General features: G+C 34.3%; 2 protein-coding genes across 5 annotated transcripts in view; one reads left to right on the top strand and one right to left on the bottom strand.

Annotated features, from left to right (window-relative positions):
* On the bottom strand, positions 1 to 24,558 carry LOC144972382 (aconitate hydratase, mitochondrial-like). Its single transcript, XM_078913514.1, has 22 exons — positions 24,470 to 24,558; positions 21,457 to 21,684; positions 19,582 to 19,650; positions 18,718 to 18,797; positions 18,274 to 18,340; positions 17,684 to 17,755; positions 17,099 to 17,218; positions 15,289 to 15,381; positions 14,375 to 14,444; positions 14,055 to 14,143; positions 13,567 to 13,717; positions 12,984 to 13,088; positions 12,176 to 12,267; positions 11,264 to 11,369; positions 10,239 to 10,396; positions 6,684 to 6,942; positions 6,185 to 6,390; positions 4,917 to 5,014; positions 4,549 to 4,642; positions 3,591 to 3,723; positions 2,639 to 2,760; positions 1 to 1,449 (listed from the first exon to the last, which is right to left on the bottom strand). Exons 2-22 carry the CDS (start codon positions 21,487 to 21,489, stop codon positions 1,312 to 1,314), a joined length of 2,355 nt encoding a protein of 784 aa, XP_078769640.1. The 5' UTR covers positions 21,490 to 21,684; positions 24,470 to 24,558; the 3' UTR covers positions 1 to 1,311.
* Positions 24,554 to 24,836, top strand: part of LOC144972381 (regulatory-associated protein of mTOR-like) — a 42,138-nt gene continuing 41,855 nt past the window's right edge. For 2 of the 4 annotated variants that reach the window (XM_078913512.1, XM_078913510.1), the window contains exon 1: positions 24,554 to 24,836. In XM_078913512.1, coding sequence (XP_078769638.1) covers positions 24,678 to 24,836 — 159 coding nt within the window. In that variant the 5' untranslated portion in view covers positions 24,554 to 24,677. The other 2 variants (XM_078913513.1, XM_078913511.1) reach the window with 1 other exon arrangement.

Raw genomic sequence — 24,836 nt, 5'->3', positions numbered from 1 at the left:
TTTTGATGTTATCACAGTGAATTTATTCAGAGATCTGAGAAAGCTGACATAAAAGATGATACATCCAAATTGGACCATTTATTCTCCAGTGATGATGACTCGGTAAAAAAACAATATGACAATAAAGCTTGAATAATAATATCCCAGCTGTCTCGGATCAGATCCATTCGTTCAATCTTTCATTCACTGTACTACAAAAACAAAACAATAATAATCATTGGTTTGATGTGCATTATCATATGTACAGACTAAGTACAAAACAAAATAAAACTTAAAGCATGTTTCTTGGTAAGTATTGAGTAAAACTTGAATTAAAGGTTTTAAAAAATAAAGGAAATAACTAAAATAATTATCTATCAAACCATTTATTAAAAGATAGCTTAAAATACTAATTCTACCTGACAAGTTAAAATCAGAAATCTCTCAGTAATTATGATATTTTCATATTCATCTATTAATATGAAGCCATTGAAAAGTAATCTTTACTTAAACAGAGAGTATTTAATAAAGACGATGGGAGTGGGAAACATGGAAGCACCCTTTATTAAAGTTCAAACAATGACGCATTGTAAATAGATCAAAAGATTAAAATGAACTGTTTATAAGTGTTATATAAAAATAACAATCATCAACAAGGTTGTTAAAATATAACTTCTTTCCATACATTGATTAGTAAAAATGGATATATAAAATATAACTGACATAAATCCATTCCGTTCATAGAACTTCTAGTCACTGTTCAACTCATGGTAGCAAATTACAACTGAAAAATTAGTAGTGCTTTCTACTATAATAATATATCAGTCATTGACATTCCATTCAAATGGACAATCGCTTTCTACTATAATAATATATCAGTCATTGACATTCCATTCAAATGGACAATCTTTACTACTATAATAATATATCAGTCATTGACATTCCATTCAAATGGACAATCGCTTTCTACTATAATAATATATCAGTCATTGACATTCCATTCAAATGGACAATCTTTACTACTATAATAATATATCAGTCATTGATATCCCATTCAAATGGACAATCTTTAAATCTCTTGAAACTCGAAATACTTTCTTTTCTTTTTTCTTTGTGACAACTAAATAATATTGTTACAAATTTAAAAGTAACTCCAAATTTTCCATTTTGATTTCATCATGATATTCTATCACCTTTACAATGGCTATATCCTTTATACATAACATTTAATCAAGTCTAAGTAAGTAATTTATCATAGAATCAATACATAATTTTTGACAAGAAAACTATTTCTGTGACGGGAATTTTGGGGACGGGTGACATAAAAGTGGTCTATTTCTTGGGATTCTGGGCCATGTGGTTGAGAGCACTTCCAGCCTTGAACCAGGCAATCTGGCCTTCGTTCATCGTGTGTTTCAGGTTAATTTTGTCAACTTTGCCATCCTTGTGTTTTAAATGGCATTCCACGGGCTGAAACAACAAACATTTAAATAGTTATATATCCAAAGATGATAATTTTCTGCTAGTTCTTATGTGAATTGAGTTGCCAGACATTGAGGATATGCTCATATGGATTATGCCCAGAATGCAGCATTTTGAATAAAATTTCCTTAATTATCAAAGGATGTCTTCCTCGAATTCATCCTTTTCCTGCTAAAACTTTCATTTTTTTCTTAACTCACCCATGACATCAGATCAGAAATCCGACATACAATGATCATAAACAGACTGGTATTTTAAGAAGAGACAACAACACTGAATTTTTGTCAAACCATGTCCCTTCGGCCAATTTATAACCAATTAAATTTTTTCTTATGAAAATAAATTTCCTGATTAAATAAATGAGGAGTCTTTTACTAGTCTCAAATAAGTTGACATGAAGTACATTGCCGAGGATAGGGTATTATCTCTTATTTATAACAAAATATTTTTTAAAGTGTATTTATCCCAATACCACAACATAAACGTCTTTAACTCTCTCGAGTTCATATGCATGGAAAATCGAACAAATTTGTTCGATTTTCAATGAGGGTGAACTTGAGAGAGTTAAAAAAGTGAAAATGAGTTCTAAGTCAGCTTATCTTATTCCCAACAAAAAAGAATCTTGCAAAGAAAAGCTAAATAATACCATATATTTGTTTTGTTTGTTTTTAAGGGTTTTACGGTGCTTGCAACACATTTAGGTTATATCAGCGGCAGTAAAAAGGAAGAAAATGGGATAGTAAAAAGTTCTAGAATTACAATTAAAGCACCCAAGAGAAAGGAAGACAAAGGGGAACTGGGAACCGGGAACAAATAGGGATCAGATGCAGATTCCAAGGGCAAACCATCAATGTACTTAATTTGAGATCACCTTTAAGTCTCATCCGGACACAAGCACAAAATCCAACTAAGAGGAATACACTCAAATGCTTACATTATACATTAAAATATCATCTCCCAAAACAATAACTATGCATTTGACTGTTTCCCTCCCAGCTAGGACTCAGGCCAGGGCCAGGACAAAACCAAGTAATCTCATTCTAAGACAAAGACAGAAAGCAAGTTGGAATATTGGGATAGAAGACACAGCACAAAACCATATATCTACAATTTCTATTTGCTGACAAAGTCACCAAGACAGAGCTTGGCAACCATTCAGCATTGATTGCATCCTTACCTTTCCAGGACTGAGTTGGTTAAGTCCAACAAGAGAGACTCTGTCATCAGGCTGGATCTTGTCATAATCCGACGGGTCGGAGAAGGTCAGGGGAAGCATGCCTTGTTTCTTCAGGTTGGTTTCTGTTATCAGAGATAGCAAACAGATTTATTTCATTACCACCACAAATACTTAAAAATCAATAACAAACATTTATTTTGCATGTTCCCACCCACTGAGTCACCATCCTCAACATTGTTGACAATCACTGTACCCATCCAATTACTGGCAACATTCAACATAGATCAATATCAAAGAGGAATCCATAATAAGTGAAAATCACAGCAGGAAAACTCCACGTTGAGCGAGTTAAATACAAATTCTCTAGTTCAAAACAAGCAGGTACTTGAAATGTGTAATTGTGAATGGATCCTTCCTTCCCCCTTTTCTGATAGTCAAGAAAGAAGTGATGTGATTCATGGCTTGTAAGAGGTACAAAACAAGTAAGACAGTAGAGGCAAATGAAGCTGTGACATCAGATAAGTTATGTATCATGTAGGAGGGAAGGAAAGGCAATGATCTCTGTGAAAATATTATTTGATGTAATTTTGTATATTATGATTCCCTACTCAGCACTGAAACTAACATATAAAAGCGAAATAAAAGATTTGCGGATAACAGCAGTAACAGCACAAAGTGAAAGGGAAAAAATGAGACACTTGTAGGTAAATGTTAAGGACATTGAAAAGGCCTATAAATTTTAGTTAGTGGAGACCAAGAAGACTAGACAAAGGATTAAAACAGAGAATAATTTAACACAAATGTTATTAAATAATGCATGTCTTTCTGATAAAATGATTCATTGTATCTATGTATTTTATCTTCAGTTCTAATTATAAATTTGCAACTTTCTCACTTTCCAACCCATAGAGAAACAACTAAAGATTATCCATGATCAAAACTTAATTCTCACCATGAATACGGGCAAAACTCTTGACGATGATGGCCCTTCCTCCTAAATGTCTTGGCTCTAGGGCAGCATGTTCTCTGCTGCTTCCCTCACCGTAGTTATCATCTCCAACCACAACCCATCCTGTTTTCTTGGCCTACAAAGACAATATAATAATAATAATAATAAAAATAATAATAATAATAATAATACAATAAATTGGTGTAAGGCTTACCACTAGATCAGAATACAGTCACAATGCGAAATTCAATTTAAATAAGGAAGCAAATTTATTTACAGTACAGATTGATTGCTTTAACCCTTTTCCCCACAGGGTTCAAGTTCTATTACCTGGCATCAACAACAGCAATGCTTTTCTCAGCAATGGTGTTTTGTAAAAGACTTCAATGTGCAATGACTTGGGAAGGAAAAATATTTAAAATTATGGATCATCAAAATGTTACATTATGGTGCATCAATTTGGCAGGATTATAAGGAACAAAGGCTTTAAAACTTCAAAGACGAAAAAAACCCACAGTATCTTGCACTTCCCAAACTCGACAATCAGATTGTCAAGAGTGGAACCAGAACCTATAGAAATTGGAATTTGGGCTTCTGTTTACGGATGTCATAGATTAATAACAAAATGTTATTAAAGTATCACCCTTTAAAACTGTACTTTACCCCTAAATGTATTAGTAAATCTAAAATGCCAATGTCATATATAAGTCAATCCAGTTTTATTGATGATAATTGCTCCTATTTCAAACTCACTATACAACTTTGAAATCTTTAGGTATTCAATTTTTTTTTTTAACAACGATCCAGCTAAAACAATTTGAATTAAGTTGGCAGAAAAGTAATTTTAAAATGGTAAAGATTCTACCAAAAGCAAAAAAAGTTGGCAAGTCTGCCTTTCCATTCAAAGGCCAGTGACTATCACTTCATCATCAAAAATCCCAAAAGCCTTATATTGACATACCTTGTAATCTCTAGCTGTATCTGGGACAGAGCCAGTCTCTCCAGTGAGTTGGTTGGTTACTTTATTCATTTCACCATTTTCAATATTCACTGCTCTGGATGGTAGAAAAATATGAATTATAAAATGAATGACGAAGTTCTAAATATCAATTGACACCACACCTTTTACACTGGAGGAGAAATTGAAATGCTGCTCTGCTATAAAAAAATAATAATAAATAAATTGTGTTGCAGTTAAATTCTTTAGTTGAAAATGATATGTTTTTATTTTCATAACCATATATAGTACTGGCAGTTACAGGGGCTGGGACAGAAATCAAATAGTTTAAATGCACCAAATAGAAATAAGTAAAATGAATTCTTCCTTACCCAATGAGCAAGTTGTTGGAGATGTTGTCTAGATGTCCTCTGTACTTCAACCATTGACCAGCAGCACTGATGTGATCAGTGGTACATTTACCCTTCGCCTACAGGATAAAATATGAACATTTACATAATAAAAAAAAAACGTGAGCTTTTATATAGCGCAATATCCACTAAACGTGCTCAAAGCGCTTTACAAGGGATCCCTGGCCAACAGCAACACGTAACATTTAGAATGGGACATGACGCCTGTTAGGCGATATTACAAATTTTTGTTTGGACAAAGACAACGCTGTTAACAGCCAGGTACTCGTTTTACACCTGAGTACGGTGAGAGAATGTGAGTAAAGAGCCTTCTCCAAGGACTCAACTATGCGCCGAACGCGAGGCTCGAACTGAAAGCGAGTGTCATACCACTAGACCACTTAGCCGCACAATCATAAATAACATTTTCATATTTCACCCTGCTGACTATACTATACATGACAACGTCTGTTGGAAGGGTGCAGTTTTTAAAATGAATTTAACGTCTGTTGAGGTAACCGATGGTTAAAAAAAAACATAGACAATTTTGGGAAAGATTTTTTTTTTTTTTGTTTGTTTGTTGCTTTAGGTCTCTTCCAACACAATTGAGGTTATATGAGAGACCGCTGAAACAAAAAAAAAAAAAGCAATCTAACAAAAATAGTACAAATGTAAATCAAAATCTCAACCTAAAGATATCATAAGCTAAATTATAAATAACCAAGAACAAACAGGCAGAAGATTTACAGAAAAAAATATCACCTGTCAAAAATACAATCACAAACCAAAGAAGCAGGATAGGCTAGTAAAGAGAAGAAGAAACGGCATCACTATCGGATCGTACACCCATGCGAACATCATAGGTATATGATTCAAGGGTGATGCTCCCATCCAACCACCCGCTGGGAAAGATTATTTCCAAGCCTGTAAGTAGCTGTAGTAGTAGCAGTGGTAAAAGCAGCAGCAGTGGCAAAAGTAGTGGTAAAAGTAGAAGGAGGAGGAAGAGAAGGAATAGTAGTGATATTAGTAATACAAATCAAATTAAATAAGTAAATATAATAAAGAATCAGCTATTTATCTAGAATTGTGAGATTCAGTTAGGCAAGTCACAGAAAAATTTTAAACAGAAAGAGAGGTTTTTTAAAATTTTAAAAAGAAACAATGAGAGAAGAGAAAAAAAAAAAAATAAATAAAAAATTTGGGGGGAAAACCCTACATATTGATGTCGTCAGATAAGAAATGTCTTGTACCTTGATGAGCACAACCATATCTTCCAAGTCTTTCCCGTTCCATTTGTCAAATGGAGAGAGAAGCTGAAGCCTCTGACTGTCTGGTGCAACATTTACTTTCACAGAGCTGCTGTCAGCTGGGGGTTCTTGGTACGTATCCTCTCCAGGGTCAAAACCTTTGGTGGGCAGCTCATCTCCGCTTGGGCTTTCGAGTTTGAACTTTTTACCTGATGAAATCATGATTAAGTTTGGATGAAAATTCTGTTGCACTAGCAAATTCGTATTTTAATGTATACATAAGTTTACTTCCATAATATTCAAGGTTCTGAAATGTTAAAATTCATATACTAATCAATTCATTATATCAAATTTACAGATTTCTGAGATTCTCATTTCATATTATATATCCACAACCGTTGTCTTTGAACAAATTGTATTTAACTGCATCACAATAAATATCCAGAGTGTAAGAAAAATTCATACTTAAAATTACATTGCAGCATAATCAAGAGCAACTTACCATCAGCACCAGTGAGTTCATCTGTGAGGGGATTGAAGTTCAGGTCACCAGCAATAGCCAGTGCTGTCACCAGCTCAGGGGAGGTAACAAAGGCGTGTGTGGCTGGGTTGGCATCATTACGTCCGGTGAAGTTTCTGTTGTAAGAGGACACAATCGTGTTCTTCTCTCCCTTTTTCACGTCCTGTCGATCCCATTGGCCGATGCAAGGACCACAAGCATTGGCTAAAACCACTCCTCCAATATCACGAAGAACCTTAGCCTGGGAAAATGTAGAAAGTATTGTGTATATAACAAAATTTCAAAAGGCAACACTGTATAATCATCTCTGATAAAAAAATACCATTTCAATTTCTACCCGAAGGTAAAATGTTGGATTGTTGTCTAGGTTTTATATTTGATTTTATCCAACAAAAAATATCTTACAAGCTAAAATCGATGCAACTTAAGGAAAGGTGGAGGAGATCCTGTGCAATCTACTACAATATAGAATTAAGCCCTTATCAATCCCATCCTGCTTCTCTTGTGGTGGCAGGGTAGGCATTGTAGCTAATAAAACAAACTAAAAAGATTCTGGTTTCATAGAATTATGTCTATTATTACAGCAAAAAGAAATGATGGCAATGACGACTGACTGCAAAATGAAATATGAATGAATGAGAGCTGGCAATGACAAAAGCCATTGGAATAAACCATCCAATGGGAAATTCCACGGGTAACGGACTGACAAATCAGACCAAAAATGCATACATTTCGTGCTCTGAAATGCAATGTATTTATTGTATGGAGCTAATATTTCCCATGGACATGTATCATGTCCGCCCTTATCATATATCAAAAGGATAAAGATGAATCTTTATCAACTTGAATTTTTTTGACATTATAATGTTGGTAACGGACTGACATCAGAAAATCCATCTTTTTCAATTTTATATGTAGATGGATCAAACTTTCTGAAGTTAAACCTTCCAGTAACAAATAAGTTCTTTTATAGTAACCACGAGATGTTGTTCTACAACCCACTAGCAATATTTAAAAGATTGTCCAAAATTTGAATCTGCAGTCTTTGAAAAAGTGTCGGTAACGGACTGACAAATGGATGGTAACGGACTGACACCTCTGAATTTTATTACTTCGAATAACGGTTACTACATACAATCCAGAGCAAAGAACAAATTATGTAATTATGAGCAACACTGAATACCCAGTGTGAATAATCAAACCAATACTCTTCCTTATATGGATGTCAAGCTACATTGGGCATGATGAGTAACTCGATGGGTGACATCTGATTACCTCAATCCCAACTTTGCTTTTGAAAAAATTAAATAATGAAATAATGATTCATGAAATGAAATCTATTCTGTCACAGTCAAACGGGAACTTTATTTCAACTATGAAATTAGATTATCAAAAGAAAAAAAAAGGTAGATAAGAAAGGACTTAAAAACTGGGGAAGGTTTAACATTCTTTTGGTACTTATTCTTGAAGCTTAATTATTATTCTGTATTTCATCTTGATTCCTCAAGCTTAGGAATTGTCAATAGGCCATGACCGTCACTGCAAACTGGTCGATAGTATTGGCAGTCAATCTCTTCCTCATCTGCACTTGACCAGGAAGCCAGTTATAAGATCTGAGAAAGATCTTCAAAAATTTCATTTGGACCATTTCATCCTTGATTGTTACAATTTTCCTATGCAGATTGTGGGATTTCTCTTAGAAGTACATTCTGAGGTTCTGAGGGAGCAAAATAAACTCAAGCCAATTTTGATTCCTGGATGAAATTCACTGACAATCGACAACCTCTTTTTCAGGGTTTTTTACAGGAAACTTTTTTGAATTTTCGTCCTTTCGCTTTTGTCATCTCTCACAATTATGAAATCTTTTTCCCTTGGTGCTCGCCAAGAGTACTTCTTGTCCATATAGTAATTTTCGATCAAATTGTTTTATTTCATCTTGAAAGCACATTTCCATGATTAAAATATTTAAAAAACCATTGGTTGATGGATTGGATGCCCTTAGCAGTACAGGCATAGTTTAATTTTTTTTAAATTTTTTGGAAGGATTGTAGACACTCAATGTTGAATTCAGTATTTTACTTTCCTGTGCTGAAATGTGAGGCAGATGTGGACTTAGGTGTGCTTGGTTTACTTTCTTGTGGAGTTGTAGATTGATCGGCTTTTCTCTTTTTTTTTCCATTTTGCTTGAAAAATCCCGTTATTTCTTTTAAGCGTCCTTTACAATCACTTTCAAGTTTTCTTTGAGACTCCTGCTTTTGTTGCCTATCTTTTTACTAAACAATGTAATGCCCATCAGTTTTCAGTCTTTCTTGATAATTTGAACCATGGATAGAGTAGGCATCTTGAACCTGTGAATAAAGAAAATTGAGCGAAATTACATCATAAGCTAAGAAAGTCAAATCGGAATAAAAATAAAAAGCAAATCTTGTTTTCTTAAAAATAATACAGCAAAACTAAGAAAATAAAACTCATTTCTAACTTGTATCACATTACTTTGTAACAACTAGAATATTGACATTATACACAGCTAAACAGCTTGCTGACCCACTACATTTAAAGCCTCAGTGACTCAAAAGTTTTTCACATTAATTTAAATGTTTGATTTCTTTTTTTTTTTTTTCTCCCAGGGCTTCTTGCCCCTTTAACAGAAGACTGCTACTGGCTCCATTGTCATAAGGACATTATAGAACAATAAACAGTGTTTTTCCCTCAATTCAAACATAGCAAAAATCTTAAAGTGATCAAAAGATTCACAAGCTTTAAAAGATTCAACTTACCTATTGCAAAATAGCAGGCTTGATGTTGAAGGCCAGTGTTTGAAATTTTATGATCCAAGGTTTATAAAATGGCTGCCTGATCAGTTGAAACACATTGGAGTGGACATTACTCTTGAGACTTAAAAAATAACTTTTATATATTGTCTTTGAATTAAAATGGAATTAGTCTGTTACTGTCAGTCCGTTACCCTCAAAAATGTCAGTCTGTTACCCAACAAAAGTACCTTAAATGATAAATTTCTTGAAAAATTATCTTACAGTGCTAAAGCCATTCATGTAAGAACAGAAAATCTGAAATAGTGAGTCTGTACAACAATCACATCTTTCGTAGATGAAAAAATACTGTTTTAATGGTAACGGACTGACATACAATTTCCCAATGTCATTAAAACGACCGATGAGGACAACATTTCATTAAAATCGTAAATTTGAATGTTTATATAGGTTCCTGATACTTATAATTGTTTTAATATCAATAAACAACAGCAAAGGTGGCAAGAATTTTGTAAAAGTTGCAAGATTTATAATATTGAGAAAATATGCTTTTCGTTCTTCAAATAGGGGATACCCTTACATAAAGCTATAATAAGCATCCTGTACCACAAATATGCACGAAATATCCTTATATTCATAATCCTGAATGATTTTCCAACAAGTTGGTACCAAATTTTAATATGTTCTTAAGAATTTGTAAAACACCCCTTCGGTTGACATTTTCATGGAATTTCCCCAATATAATAACCTAGCAGCTCTGACTCACCATGCCATCCCTCTCAATGGTGGCTCTGATCTGTTCAGACCCTGGGGTGATGGTAAAGGCAGCCTTGGCTTTGACACCATTATCTAAAGCTTGCTTGGCCACTGACACAGAGCGTCCCATGTCCTCGTAGCTGCTATTGGTGCAGCTGCCGATCAGTCCTGGAAGGAAAAACACATTATTCATCAGACCTGCCAGCTTATAAATCGAAAAATCCTGAGTTGTTTGTTTTTTTAAAGGGTTTTACGGCGCTTGCAACACATTTCATTCGGGTCATATCAGCGCCAGTAAAAAGGAAGACAATGGGAAAGTAAAAAGTTGTAGAATTTCAATTAAAAGAAAAGGTAAGACAAAGGGGAATTGGTTAAAATAGGGAACAGATATAGATTCCAAGAGCACACTATCAAAGTACTTAGTTTGAGATCACCTCATCCAGACAAGCACAGGTCCCCACTAAGAGGAATACACTCATATGTTTACAAATAATATATAATATATAAACAAAACATAATACAGTGCATAACAGAGAGATGATTTACAAGACAAAAAATATCTTCTCCCAAAACTATACATTTGACTGTTTCCCTCTCAGCCAGGGCCAGGACAAAACCAAGTAATTTTATTCCAAGACAAAGACAGAAAGCAAGTCCACACAATCCAGCAAATGGGACACTGGCATAAATTGAATGTTTGTGTTTGAAGTATCAAAAAAGTAAAAAGTTTGATATTTGGTGCTAAAATTGGTAAAAATTGTCACTTTATGTCCCTGTAAACTACCACTCCCTCCCATCAAGTGTTGACTGAATCTAGTGGATTTGGGATAAAGAAATTGAGTTTAAACCTAAATCATCCATTGATTTTGCAAATTATCTCCAAAATTTTAAGAAAAATTAGAAGATTTAATAAAATCAAGTTGGAACAAAACGAGTTATAAGAATGCCTATCCGTTATCTTTTAAAAATAATCTTTTCAAAGACTACAGTTACTTAAATTGACTTTATTATAATAACATTTCAATATTCACATACCAACTCTAATATCCATTGGCCAACCTTTCTCCTTGGCCGTCTTTCCCAATTGGCTGATGGGGTGGGCCAGATCTGGGGTGAAAGGACCATTTACGTGGGGTTCCAACTGGGGTAAATAAAGGGAATCAGATAACATTTATAGTAAATTTAAAAAACAATCCATAATAAATCACCCCTATTCAACTTGAAAAAATGTAAAATGTACATACAAATGCATCCTATTATTGCCTTGCAGCTAACTCTTTAGCACGAGCATTACTACATAAATGTCCAAGCCTTCAAATAAAAAAATGGGACTCAAAAGCAGATGAGTGTTTAATGAGAAATTTAAAAAAATGATAATAAAATAAAAAGTGTTAAGTTTAAATAACTTCATTAAAAAAATTATCTTCAAATTTTTTGATGGACAAATGAAACTGAATAAGACACTGGCAGCAACGTTATCAACTGCAACAATTTTCTTGCCATTGGTAAGGTGAGATTTAACTGCGTCAAAAGAAAGCAGTAACAGAGAGGCAACAATGACACTAGAGTCACTTCACTGACTCTTGGTGAAGAGGATAAGATAAGATGTCCAATTCCAGTTATATCTAACCCAGTCTATAAATGACCAAAGAATCAAATATAGCAATACATTTTCCTTTTTTTTTCCTGCACTGTACAGTGAATACTTAGGAGCTTCAATATGACCATCTCAACCCCAATCTCGTCCTTCATGTTCATCTTTTTGTTTTAAAAAATTAGAACTTTATCCATGAGCAAGAACATTGTTCTAGACAGCATAAGAGAATCAGAATGTGTTTATAGAGCCTACTTCTGACTGCCAGTGTCAATATATGTTGACCTTCTAATCCTCCCTTGTTTTATTTATGCATATTCATAGATTTTCAATAAAAATAAATTGTTTCATACCTCGCTAAGGTTGATCTCAATAAGTTGGTCATAATGTGCGTTAGGGTCTGATGACAGGAGTCCTTTGTATTCATTGGCAAGACTAGCAATACCTGAAAGAAAATCAAATTTGAGTGGATGACAAAATAATACATTTTCTTTTTCCTGATGAGAAAGGCCAAAAACAAGACTAGAAGCAACATACTTGTAACCATTGAAATGACCATATTTAAAAAAAAAATCCTCTACCTAGTCTTGACTGAAATTTATTCAGATATTAATAGATATTTAATACAAAAGCATTCTAAATATTGCATTTTCGAGGTATGTAAATTTTCCAGTCCACTTCACAATTTAAATTTTCCTGGCCAGTCATTTGCAACCAAAGCAAATTATTACCTATATTTCGTACACTCATTTTAGCTGGACTCGTGTAGGACAAAAAAATGAATAAACGAGCCTCACACAGACACAATACCAAGGGTCAAAAGGGTTTATTCAGGAAGAGACAATTGAAAAGTAACTAGAACTAGAAGAAAAAAAAAAAATTTTAAAACTAAAAAATAATAATAAAATAATATGTATAATTCATTAAGTTAATATAAAGGACAACCAATAATGACAATTCACACCGCATTATGCAAGGACCTCAAAAATATAAAATAGATTCAACCGAAGACTCACTGCCTCTAAGATCTATGGCAGAAGACTGAAAGTTGGAGAGACCTCACACAGAGGACGGAAGAGGCAACCAAGGCGTCCTAAACGTATGACAAGGAGGTGAAAGGTGCTAAGTCTAATAAGTCAAGTAAACAAAACAAATATTTACCATTTCGGCCTGTGGCCTGAAGATAATCCTGCATACGGTGGTTGTAAGGGAATACTGAGGTGGTGGCTCCAATCTCAGCACCCATGTTACAGATGGTTCCCATACCTACATGAATGAAGAACAAAGGAAATCTTGACAAAAATCTGTATGCACAAGTCGCAAAAGGAGACCTTCTTCCTCTTTAATTTCTTACATTTAAAAAGTGCATGATATATTTCAATTCCTTTACAATATACAGTGATACAGAAAAAATATTTTTTTTAAAATAAAAAATGAAAAATTGTTTTTTTAATCCCTGAACTTGTGAAGAATGTTTCTCGTTCAAAGTAGTTTGAACTTTATATCAATCCTCACAATGAGAATATCATACGTCTGCCTACATATAGGATACCATTTTTTTCTTTTTAAACACCCCCCCCCCCAAAAAAAAAAAAAGAAAAAAACCTTTTAAGATTTAAAATGTATATTTCTTATATTTTGTTTTAATTGAAAGCGACTGGATCTGTAATATTTTTTGCAAACAGCAAGCACAACTTTCTTAAAGTCTGTGTTGACGTAAGAAAAAAAAACAATCACAACTCACCAGTACAAGAGATGGAATCTACACCTGGACCAAAATACTCCACGATGGCCCCCGTGCCTCCCTTGACAGTCAGAATGCCTGCAACTTTCAGAATGACATCCTTGGGAGATGTCCATCCACTCAACTCTCCTGTCAATTTTACACCAATCACCTGAACAATAGCAATCCAAAAATTTCAAGGTGTTAGTAGTTTGATATCCATTGCTACACATGTCAACAGTTGTTTTAAAGTGCAATTAAGTTTTTAAGCCTGTCTGTGATAGAACTTACATCAAAGTCATGAGAAGAGTTCAAGAGTCTCAGGGGTGATCAGATAACTGACTGTAGGTAGTTAATTTTTACAGTAAACTGTCTATTTAATCATGCATAAGCTGTGATAAATGAATGCTCTTTTGGGTTTTATTTTATGGATTCCTTATGAGCACCTCATGTTAAATTTGATGGAGTAGTCATTGTTTTGAGTATTGGTATAAGACACAGGGACCCACCTTAGGACATTGCAGTTCCCACGGGATATCTGCCATGACATCAACAGCATCTGCACCTCCAACTCCAATGCACAAACCACCAAGGCCACCTGTGTAAGGGGATAAATCAACAACAAAGTATTTTAAAAGCTTTCAAGTTTTAAGTTTCCTCACACCCTTTCAAAAAATTTCAGATTATTTTCAATGATATGTGTATGTGTGATATATGTATGCTTTACTTATTTTTAAAGTCTGAAGCTTTAAGATTGAATTATAACACAACAGAAAGATAAATTATAAATGAAGAAGGACAAAATTGAGAATTCTGAGTCAATTCTCACCTCCATTGGGTGTGTGACTGTCTGTCCCAATCAACAAGACACCAGGAAATCCATAGTTTTCCAGCACGATCTAAAAGATGAAAAATTAAACTATTTAAACTGTGAGCTACCAATAAAGACATCATGCAGCTTTGGAGATTTTCAGTTTTATTACAGAAAAAGGGTAAGTTAGTTTGCGATGAATATATCATGTATCAACTTAGCAAGCACTCACTTATGATATTGCCATAATAGATTTCAGTGTTAATCAATGGTAAATTATCAAAAAGGGGAAATGATTGGTCGATATCATGACGATAAAAAATTAATCCTGAAAAACCCTGATGGAAAATGCTTGACAATATAATCTGAATCTGCAAAAAATTTCATTAAAAAAAAATCACAGTTGATCCACTGAAGTTTATTGGAGCTAATACTTTACAGTGAAACAACCGTTTTAGAGCAAGCGTGGGAGAGAATGAAAATATCCCTGGAAACTCACAAAGCCTTAGAAAGACAAATATTTTAACAATATTTCCGATTCGTAAACGACAACTAGCTGTCAATTCTTTTAAAGCTGAAGAACATACAATATTGAAACAAAAACGTAAACAGGATTTAAATGGCTGCCTTTGTTGAGATAAATAAATAAATAAATAAAATAATGAAAAAAAAGAGAAAGAAAAACAAGGGCAAATTTATTTTATAACAATGTTTGATACTGAGGATTAATACAAGTTTTGGTCTCTTATTAGTACCATAGAAAAATTAAGATAAGAATTTTTGGAGGATCGAAATCACGATTCTGAGGTCAAAATAAAAATGGAATAATAAAGAAACTGATGTCAAATATTCATGTATGCAGGCAATTATAAATCAAAAGTATTGTATAATTCAAATACCAAACAAAGGCCTGAGATACCAATGGTACACACCTGATGGATGATTCCACTGCCTGGTTTCCAAAATCCAACTCCATACTTGGCACTGGCTGTGGCCAGAAAGTCATAAACTTCTTTGTTCAAGTTCTGAATTTATTTTATTTTTTTTTAAAAGGAAAGAAAAAGAAAAAATGTGAATGTGATCAGTACATTATGCTTGATACCAGGGATCAATCAATTGTTATCAGTCATCCATAAGGAACAGGTGGTCAGTAAAACAAACAAAATGAAAGCTCTAATCAAATCAGTAATACTTACTTTAATATAATATTAGCTGTACTCCCCGCCCCCCCCACCTTAATAATAATAATAATAATAATAATAATAATAAATGTTGTTAGATAAATCTCCCTGACATTATTCTTCTAATTTCTGTCAGCTAGGGCCAAAATTGGGGGTGGGGGGAGTGACATAGAGATAAGGGGGAAAAAACAAACAAAACGTGACACTGGGTATAGATTCAAATCGTGATTGTACACTATATTTCTTGTATGATTAAATGATTATGAACATCGGGCATGATATTGCCAAAAGTTAAGCGCACTGTTTAAAAAATATAGAACTTAATTATGAAATGGTGACAATTTTTGAACGGAAAAAAAAAAGACCAACACACACACACACTCACACACACACAAACAATAACTTAAATCAAAAATGTATTTAATAATATCTCAAAATCTAGCTACAGCATTTATAACGACATTAAATATGCAATACTTACCTTCTCTTATACATATTACAAAAACATACATGAATTTGACAAGGATACAGAGATAAAGTCATATCTAAAGTGAGATAAGGTTAATGCTGCAAAGAGACAATAAACATTTTTAAAAACACAATTTAAGATAAAAATTAACAAAACAAAAAAAAAGATTTTGCGAAGAGAGAAAGAAAATAAAAAAGAGAGTTGGAAGAGACAGAGAGAGAAGAGAGAGTTGGAGAGTTTGAATGTAATCAGCCGTATACATGAGGAGACATTGCCTTAAGTCCCTCACACCTGACAGCGGATCAAACATTTATAATGTAGGCCCTTCATCAAATAGGGAACTCTACGTTGATTGTTGGACATTACTGCAAGAGTCTGCAGCACCCCTTTTGATGATGGTGGGCCATATTAAAAGAAGAGGAACAGTTTGATTAGAATAATAAAGACGAGAAATTTGGTTCAAAATAGCTCAGCCCTATTCATTAGGAGAATTAATAAACTATAATATTTCTTATATCTGATCAAAAGCATGGGATACTTTTACTAAAATGACTTCAGGACAGGGCTTCGTTTAATTTCAAAATAATTCGTCATGATTTTTTTTTTATTATTGTAAAAGTCCAATTTTTCTGAACTGAACAGGTCTGGGTTATATGAGTGCAATAAGCATGTATAGTGGAACACTGTAAAACAGGTCTGGATATAACAGGGACCTGATAATAACAGGGTTTGTTGTTTAATCCATGCCTTATCTCTCACTTTGCCCGTACTAAAAGTTACTGGCCATAGCAGAGACTTTTAAGAGCCTAATCAGTTATAATAGGAGCGTGGAAACCCATTCAATACCTCTAACTACAATTAGCCCACATTACACTTAGGTAAGCATACATCTAAAGCTAAGAGAGAACTAACCTTATCCTAGTTTGTGAATACTCTGTGAGCATGAGTAGGCTACTTACTTAGATATGGGGAAAGGCGCTATATAAATATCATATATTATTATTATTATCATGGAAACAAACAAAATGAAATAGTTTGACCTGAATAGACATTCACATACAACATGTGCACCATGACATTAAGAGCCCTTACCTTAGCTCTTTCCAAGTCCTGTTCTCCTCCAACCTGGGCTTGAATAAGATGGTCACAGTGGATGGTGGAAGGCACAGCTACCTTGGGTAGACCACTGGAGATGAATTGTAACATAGCCATCTGCAAATCGAAGAGGAAAAAAAATAAAAAATGAAGGAATTCCTGTATGATATGTTTTTTTTACAGCAAAGAAATTGATAACTTGTGTCAAAGTTCATAGAGCCCTATACTTTATCCATTACATTTTTTGAAAGAAGAAATAGAAGCTCTCATAAATGTGACTATCCAGACAAGACAATAAACATAGCAAAAAATTACAAGGTTCCCAATCCCTCCCAAAAGATATCTTATGATGACCTTGAATACTATGATTTAAAAAAAACAAAAACATTTTAAGAAAAAATAAAGAACAAAAATTTGAACAAAATAAAAAAAATGGAAATGTCCTTAAAATGGGCCAATAACAGTCTCAGACATGCTACCATGTGCATACAAAATTGCTGTTAAAAACAGGAAAATGTTTGAGAAAAAAAATATATTAAAAATTCAACAATAGATCACAATGTTATGTTATTATTTCAATACCTGAGCAGTTGCATCCTGCATAGCAACGCGATCTGGTCTCAATTTTAAATAGCTCTTGCCTCTTTCGATGTCCTGTGAAATATTTTTTACAAAATATAGATTTTCAATTAATGGCACAAATTTTTAATTCTAATTGTATAAAAAATATGACTTACGATAAAGGAACTAATGAAACAAAGACAAGTTTTATTTTTAAATTAAGCTTTTACATATCACAATATCCACTAAAAGTGCTCAAAATGCTTTACTGGGGACCCAAGCCAACAGCAACAATTAACATGTAGGACGAGACATCACACCTGTAAAGTGATATTACAATTCATTTTGAGAAAGAAACAATGTTGTCAAGGCCAATTGCTAATTTTACACCTGAGTGGGGAGAGAGAATATGAGTAAAGAGCTTTTTCCAAGGTCTCAACTTTGCATCACCCAGAACAAAACTTGGACCGAAGGCAATGTCATACCAAAGCACAGCATATACCGGCTTATGCATGAAGAGTAATCTTAAATCATGAAAATCTAAATCTTACCCTACATTAAAATATATATATATTTTAATCAGACATATGACCAAAAAGAAAAATATTCACCTGATTTTTGGGGTCATCCAAATGACCATACAAGATCTTTTCAGATAAAGTTAAGGGACGACCCAATCTTTGAAAAAATAACAAACATAAATTATCATTTTTTTTTTATTTCACGAAAGGTCATGTCACTTCCCTGATATAACAAATTTACACAAATATGAATAAGTATAAGTGGCAGCAAGATTTTTTTAAAATTAAAAATAATGGACAAAAAATTAATGTGGCAATATCAAAGAATGCCACCATTTTTGAAATAATAAAGCATTAGCAACTAAATCTGACAATTACATTCCCTTTCTTGGTTACACTACAAAAGTAAAATTTACAGAGTCTGAGAATTGTAGTTATACTTTCATAAGTTAAAAATTGATCACAGATCATGTTAAACACAGGGTTGTTTATTGATACACCATTGAGAACTTAATATATGCAATATATGCTTACCTTTCCTTTACAATCTTTACTTTGTGTTCAATCTTGTCATAATCTATTACTTTGTCTGGTTCGAAACGACTCATGGGGGCCTGTGTTATCAAAGAAGAGCAAAAATGAATATAAAACGAATAAAAAAAATAATAATTTTAAAAACAATAAGATTACAGACAGCAAGGATAATGACCCTTACCCATTATATCAATGCAACACAATCAAAATATTAAGTAGGTCAGTTATGTTGTTTATTATTCTAATATTGTCGAGACAAAAATGTCCATGTAAGTCCAGCAGCTAGCCCAATAGCCTCCTACAAAGTGGACTATGCTTAACCAGTTAACTGCTGTATTCTGAAAAATTGTGTATTTAATAATTTGGCCAGAAAACTCATCCAAATATCGATTATCAATTTAAAATGACTCTCACTTGGACAAAAACTCTCCAACCCGGGACCTTTCGAGTTTTTGCCAAGATGAGGGTTATTTAAATCGGTTAATATTTGAAAGGCACATTTTCTGGCCAAATTTTTAAATACATGTTTTTCTAGAGTAGGATATCAAACACTTTTCACTCAGATGTATCTGGATTTGTTCAAACTCAGTTAATGAAATTTGGAATGAACCTTGGCATCTCCTACTCTGATGAATACGTAACAAAAGGGAGCAAGATACAGACCATCTGCAATTAGGGGGAGTCAATGGCAAAGTAATAGTTGTGTCAAGTTTATTCTTATGACCTCAGAGATTCAATGGCTTTGCCTCATTACTTCCATCCAAGACAAGACAACAACACAAAGATGCTACTTTTTGATTGACCTTTGGAGAGTGATGAAAATTTAACTTTCAATAATAAATAAAAGATAAAAGTTGTACATACTGTTTTGGATGCAGCGATAGTTGATGTTCGTAAAAAGCGTGCTGATCCATTGCTGAACAAGTCATAGCCCTGGAATAATCAAAAGAGAAATCTCAAAAAAAAAATCAAGGCAAACAAATGAACATATACTACTGTGACAAACTTAAATTTATTTTGATAAAATAGGAAATAAATTTTAATAAAATCTGTCTTCCTTTTATAGACCGTAATAGTAATAGCTGAGCAGATTCATTCTAAAAACGGAGGTCAAAAAAGGATTTCCTACTGATAATTTTAAAAATCCCTCTTTAGGTGCTGTGACAGTATAGAAGTCCTTCCGACAAAATGATTAATTTCCACCACGACTTTTGAAATTCATTAGAAATTTGGAATTAACACTATTTCCTGGCGGGTGTGTGTATTTTTCTGGAGTCTTTCCACATGTTCCTAGCAGTGAATAAAGGGCAAAAGTCCCACTGGAAAAAATACAACAATTTTCAAAAATCTCAACCTAAAGATATCATAAGCTAAATTATAAATAACCAAGAACAAACAGGCAGAAGGTTTACAGAAAAAAAAATATCCCCTGTCAAAAATACAATCACAAACCAAAGAAACAGGATAGGCTAGTAAAGAGAAGAAGAAACGACATCACTATCGGATCGTATACCCATGTGAACATCATAGGTATATGATTCAAGGGTGATGCTCCCATCCAACCACCCGCAAATTCAATTTATAAGTATAAATTATCGCTGTGATTATCCCCAGACACCTGTCTGGGGATAATGAAAATTCGTTATCCCCAGACATATATTTGAAACTCCGCTCCTTTAAACAATCATCCACATTCCAGAATATGGAATATTTCCAAAATGCACATAGAAATAAGGAAAGTTAATAAAATATCGATAAAAACATAAAATTAACCAACATTAAATCAGTTGTTACTACATATACACAATATACGTCGACCTCGAAGTGGGTGTCATGGCCGAATGCTTTAGTCGTCTGCCCTGGAAGTTTTACCAGAATAGACGTTGTGGGTTCGAATCCTGGTTCCGCCACTTTTTTTTTTTTTTTTTTGGTTAAATTCCGTCTTCTTTTCTTTTTTTTTTTTGTGTGAGTCTATTCTTTTCTCCTTTTTGTTTGACCTTTTGTTCCATTTCTGAGCATGCATTTTTTAAAATTGTTTTTATTTTTTTTAAATAATTGTTTGCTTTTTACTCCTCTATCTGACCATTTGGTCGCTCTCTGAATATTTCTGTTTGTTTGCTTTTTAATTATTTATTCTTTTTTGACACTTTTTGAGATCGGAGTGAAGACGAATAATATGACAATTTTTTAGAAACTAGAAAGGAACTAAGACTAAGAGAGAGAGAGAGAGAGAGAGAGAGAGAGAGAGAGAGAGAGAGAGAGAGAGAGAGAGAGAGAGAGAGAGAGAGAGTTTTTTAAAAACAGGTGTCTGGGGATAACGAATTTTCATTATCCCCAGACAGGTGTCTGTGTCTGGGGATAATGACAGCCATAAATTATTGACAGATGAAATGGAAAGTTAAAAAAAGACAAACAATTCTCCTCTAACTCTAATGAAATGTCCATACTTTTATCCGAGCAACTGCTTAGTTTATTTTGAATCCTAGTGTAGGTTTCTCACTAAAATAAGTAGGTTCACGCCATTCCATATTGGCTGGTAATTACAGCAGATCAAGCGACATCATTGCCACTGAAAAAAAAAAATTAAATGACGACCGATGACCTTCGCGCAGGACGTGCAGCCGTGCAAGTTACGTGGAATGTATGAATTGCTTCTAAATCAAAAGTTATTTTCACTTCATATGACAGATTGATTAAATCTTTTTTGGGAAAAAGTAATATTCCTAAACAATACAATACCTTTCGGGCAGCAGGTCTCAACAATCCTGACATGCTTTGTATGCGAGGCGGTGGGATGGATGGATATGAGAGAGGTCACTGAAGCCACTCTTCACTTCACAACACCGAACATTCATCATTTTCGCGATCAAAGAGTTACACTCAGGTATAATTGCCAGTTGAAAGTTTTAATACCAAAATTCCAAAACGTGGCATGACATAGTTTTTTAATACCTTTTCATCCCTAAACTGTGAAGACAAGGTAAAATTTTAACTGCTACGTGACAGAAAATTAGTTTTATTTCTACTTGTATGTAACTTTTGTGCAGAAAATGTTTAAACTTAAACCCCTAGTATTTTATACATTATTTGGCATCTTTTACAACTTATCTGGCATTCTGTTAAAAAATCATTTTCTTTTTTTCCTCCCGTTTAATTGTTTAATTAAATTTTTTTTTTTTAAAGTAAATGGCTTCTAGCCTTGGATTATAGTGTTAGCTGTGTTCTATGAGCTTATCATTAGCAATACATAAATGACATTACGTTAAAAAAATCTATATATTATTTGCTTAAACTTAATCAGTTATTTTCCTTATCTTCTCTTATTTTTAGACGTGTCATCTGACCACCACCACCTTATGACTTCGGCTAGACTCAGAATCAAGAAGCATAAAAATGCGAGAACCACACGGACTCGACAATATGCGGGTCTCTTGAGTGGCGAGCATACAGCTCTCCAATTAGTTCTCTCTAATCGCTTCCAACCACTATAGGCACAATTTAAGGAAAGTACCACAGACATGGACGGCAGTGGCAAGAAACCCAAAAACTCTGGAACCACACATTCTGAGAGGGTTCTAAAACAAGGAAGGAACAGAACACCACATTGACTGGATCTCGGCCAAAACTATTGAGAAACTAAAAATTAGTTTGTTTTTGTTTTTTTAGTTTTTTAAAATTATTTATTTAAAAGTTGATCTGAACAAGAAGAGCAAAGGCAAGGGCGCGAGGAGAATATGCAGTTGTTGCCAGTGAAGGGAAATGTCGGGAAAGGCAAAAGAGATACATAGACAGCTTCGCCAAAGAAAGAAGAAAATGCTGCAGTCCGGAAAACCTGAGAGATCTTGATATATGATAACAAAGAAACCCACCAACAAGTTTCAGCCGACCAATAAACCGGTAAATGACAAGAACAGCTTGAGGCACATGGGGAGAACTACAGATACGGACCCAATACTTGAACGGTTTACTCAATCGACCAACCCCAGAAGATCTACCAGGTGAACCATTAGTAGAAACAGGTGTGCCGATAAATTATGATACCGAATGAGAGGACAGATTAGAAAAGCCATCATCTTCCTAATGAGAAGGTAGCAGGACCTGATAAACCAGCAGAAACTATCAAGGCAGACACAGGAACGTCCAAACTTTTTAGCTTTAACGATATATGGGAGAGAGAAGAGATACCGACAAAGTAAAAGGAAGGCACCCTAATCGAACTATCAAAGAAAGTATGCCTCGAAACTGAGAGAGAGAGAAGTTGCCAGTTGCCAGGATTCTGTACCAGCAAGAAGAAACACTGGGTGGTGGCAAATCGACTAAGGTCGAGAACCGGCCGCTTCATCGGTGGGGACTTTCCGCTTGTCCCATTGTGGACAAAAACCAGAAACCGCAGAGCATCTCGTTATGCTGTGACGAGGCCAACGGGCGGGTTCGCGACTATACACAAATGCGGCAACAAATTCGTCGCCTTGATAATAATTTAATATAGTGTGAGACCATTAGAAGCTACTGCCACCGTGACATATTGTGTAAATTAATGAAAATCACATAAGACACATACTATTTAAATGGATCGAGCTTTACCTATGTACCTTTACTCAATCAACTGGGCTTTTCAATATTATCTATCATGTAGGTAAGGCCAATGAACGGGATTACAGATATTTACCATCCGTCTTTCTTTATGGTGCGTTAAACTTGTAATTTAATAATAACAAGAGTAATCACATGAGTGTAAAACTCTAGCTGATCGAACGCGTGGAAAGAGCGTCGTTTTCATTAACGTCGTGGATGTCCTCACGACGTTAACGTAATAGATGCTATTCTCTAAGTGTTCGATCAATCAGTACACAGCATGGCCGACTAGAGTACTATAGTTACGTCATGGTACACAGCAATCGCCTGCCATTGGTAGGTATGAAGTAGGTCAATGAAGCGACATTTCACCGGACGATTATTTGTTGCTTAATTTTATTTCAATCCTTTTCCAAATTATTCTCCAATGACAATCTAATTATTATTATAGACAAATACTTCAGTTAAAATAAAATGGTTGAATTTATGCACGAGACCAGGATTCGAGTCCCACTGTTGGCATCTCGTCAATCTTTGAGTAAGACAACGAGAGAAAAATCCATGATCTACAATAAGTGAAAGACAGCCAGGTATAAGGTTATTTACTGGAAACGGCAGTCAATATAATATGTGAGTTCCGTCTTTGTATCATGGTCAAGCATCTCGACATTGGGGCCCCCGATAGTTCAGAATGATAACAACAGAGCGTCGTCATCAACTACATATGAGACAAATGGGTTGATTCCCTATACTGGTGAGACTGGAAAAATTATGATCCTTCTATCGACCAAACAATGTTGGGCAGCTGGGTCTGTTAGATATGGCGTAAAGTACATAGCGATAGATTAACGTCAAATCCAATGGATAGTAATTGATTGTCGTAGCCCGTTTACAAAAACCCATTAGCCTTGATTTATGTAAAAGGATTATATTATGATACAGGCATTATCTGCGTCAAACACAGCAACTAGAATCTAATCAAATAATAGCGCAGTGCGAACATACAGTGTGCATGTCAAAATGTATTGTGTTTCTCCTGATTAAATTTTTTTCATCATATAAAAAGTGCACATAATATGTCATATTGGCACTATTTTTTCACGTTTTTTACTGAAAGCATATTTTGCTTTAGATATCATTCTAATCGATCGCGACTGAATCATCAAACGTGAATCACGGGTGCTTTTTTTCGACGTCGATTTCCAACTTCGTCTCTGAACGCATCCACGAAAATAGACAGCTCCAAACTCCAATCCAACGAAAACCGGAAATAATTTGTCACAGCGGAAAAGCCATGCGTTTGTTTTGGTTCTGAGAGAAGCTTTGTGCATTAATTTTGTGGTTTATACGATGTACAGTCGAAAACAATGATTTAATTATAAAAAATGTCAGCAAAGAATAGTTTAGACGGTGAGAGAAAATTTGATGGTGATGGAGGACAACCAACAGATTGGCAGCTGCCTCTTGCATGTGATGAAAATCGTCATTTTGGCAAGATCCAGGGGTCAAGCTTGTGTTTGCAATGCTGGCGAATGAAAGAACGA

The sequence above is a fragment of the Berghia stephanieae genome, chromosome 5, assembly GCF_034508935.2.
Source record: "Berghia stephanieae isolate SIO BIC M18660-M18661 chromosome 5, UCSD_Bste_1.3, whole genome shotgun sequence".
In the NCBI taxonomy this organism is placed as follows: domain Eukaryota; kingdom Metazoa; phylum Mollusca; class Gastropoda; order Nudibranchia; family Aeolidiidae; genus Berghia; species Berghia stephanieae.
The sequence above is the reverse complement of the archived record's forward strand: the minus strand, read 5'-3'. Positions and strand labels throughout refer to the sequence as shown.

Coding starts and splice junctions, on each gene's coding strand:
- LOC144972382 (XM_078913514.1), bottom strand. CDS start 21,489: ATGTCAGGATTGTTGAGACCTGCTGCCCGAAAG. Junction 18,798..19,581: donor CTATCGCTGCATCCAAAACA/GTATGTACAACT, acceptor TTGATAACACAG/GCCCCCATGAGTCGTTTCGA. Junction 12,268..12,983: donor TCAGGCCACAGGCCGAAATG/GTAAATATTTGT, acceptor ATTTTCTTTCAG/GTATTGCTAGTCTTGCCAAT.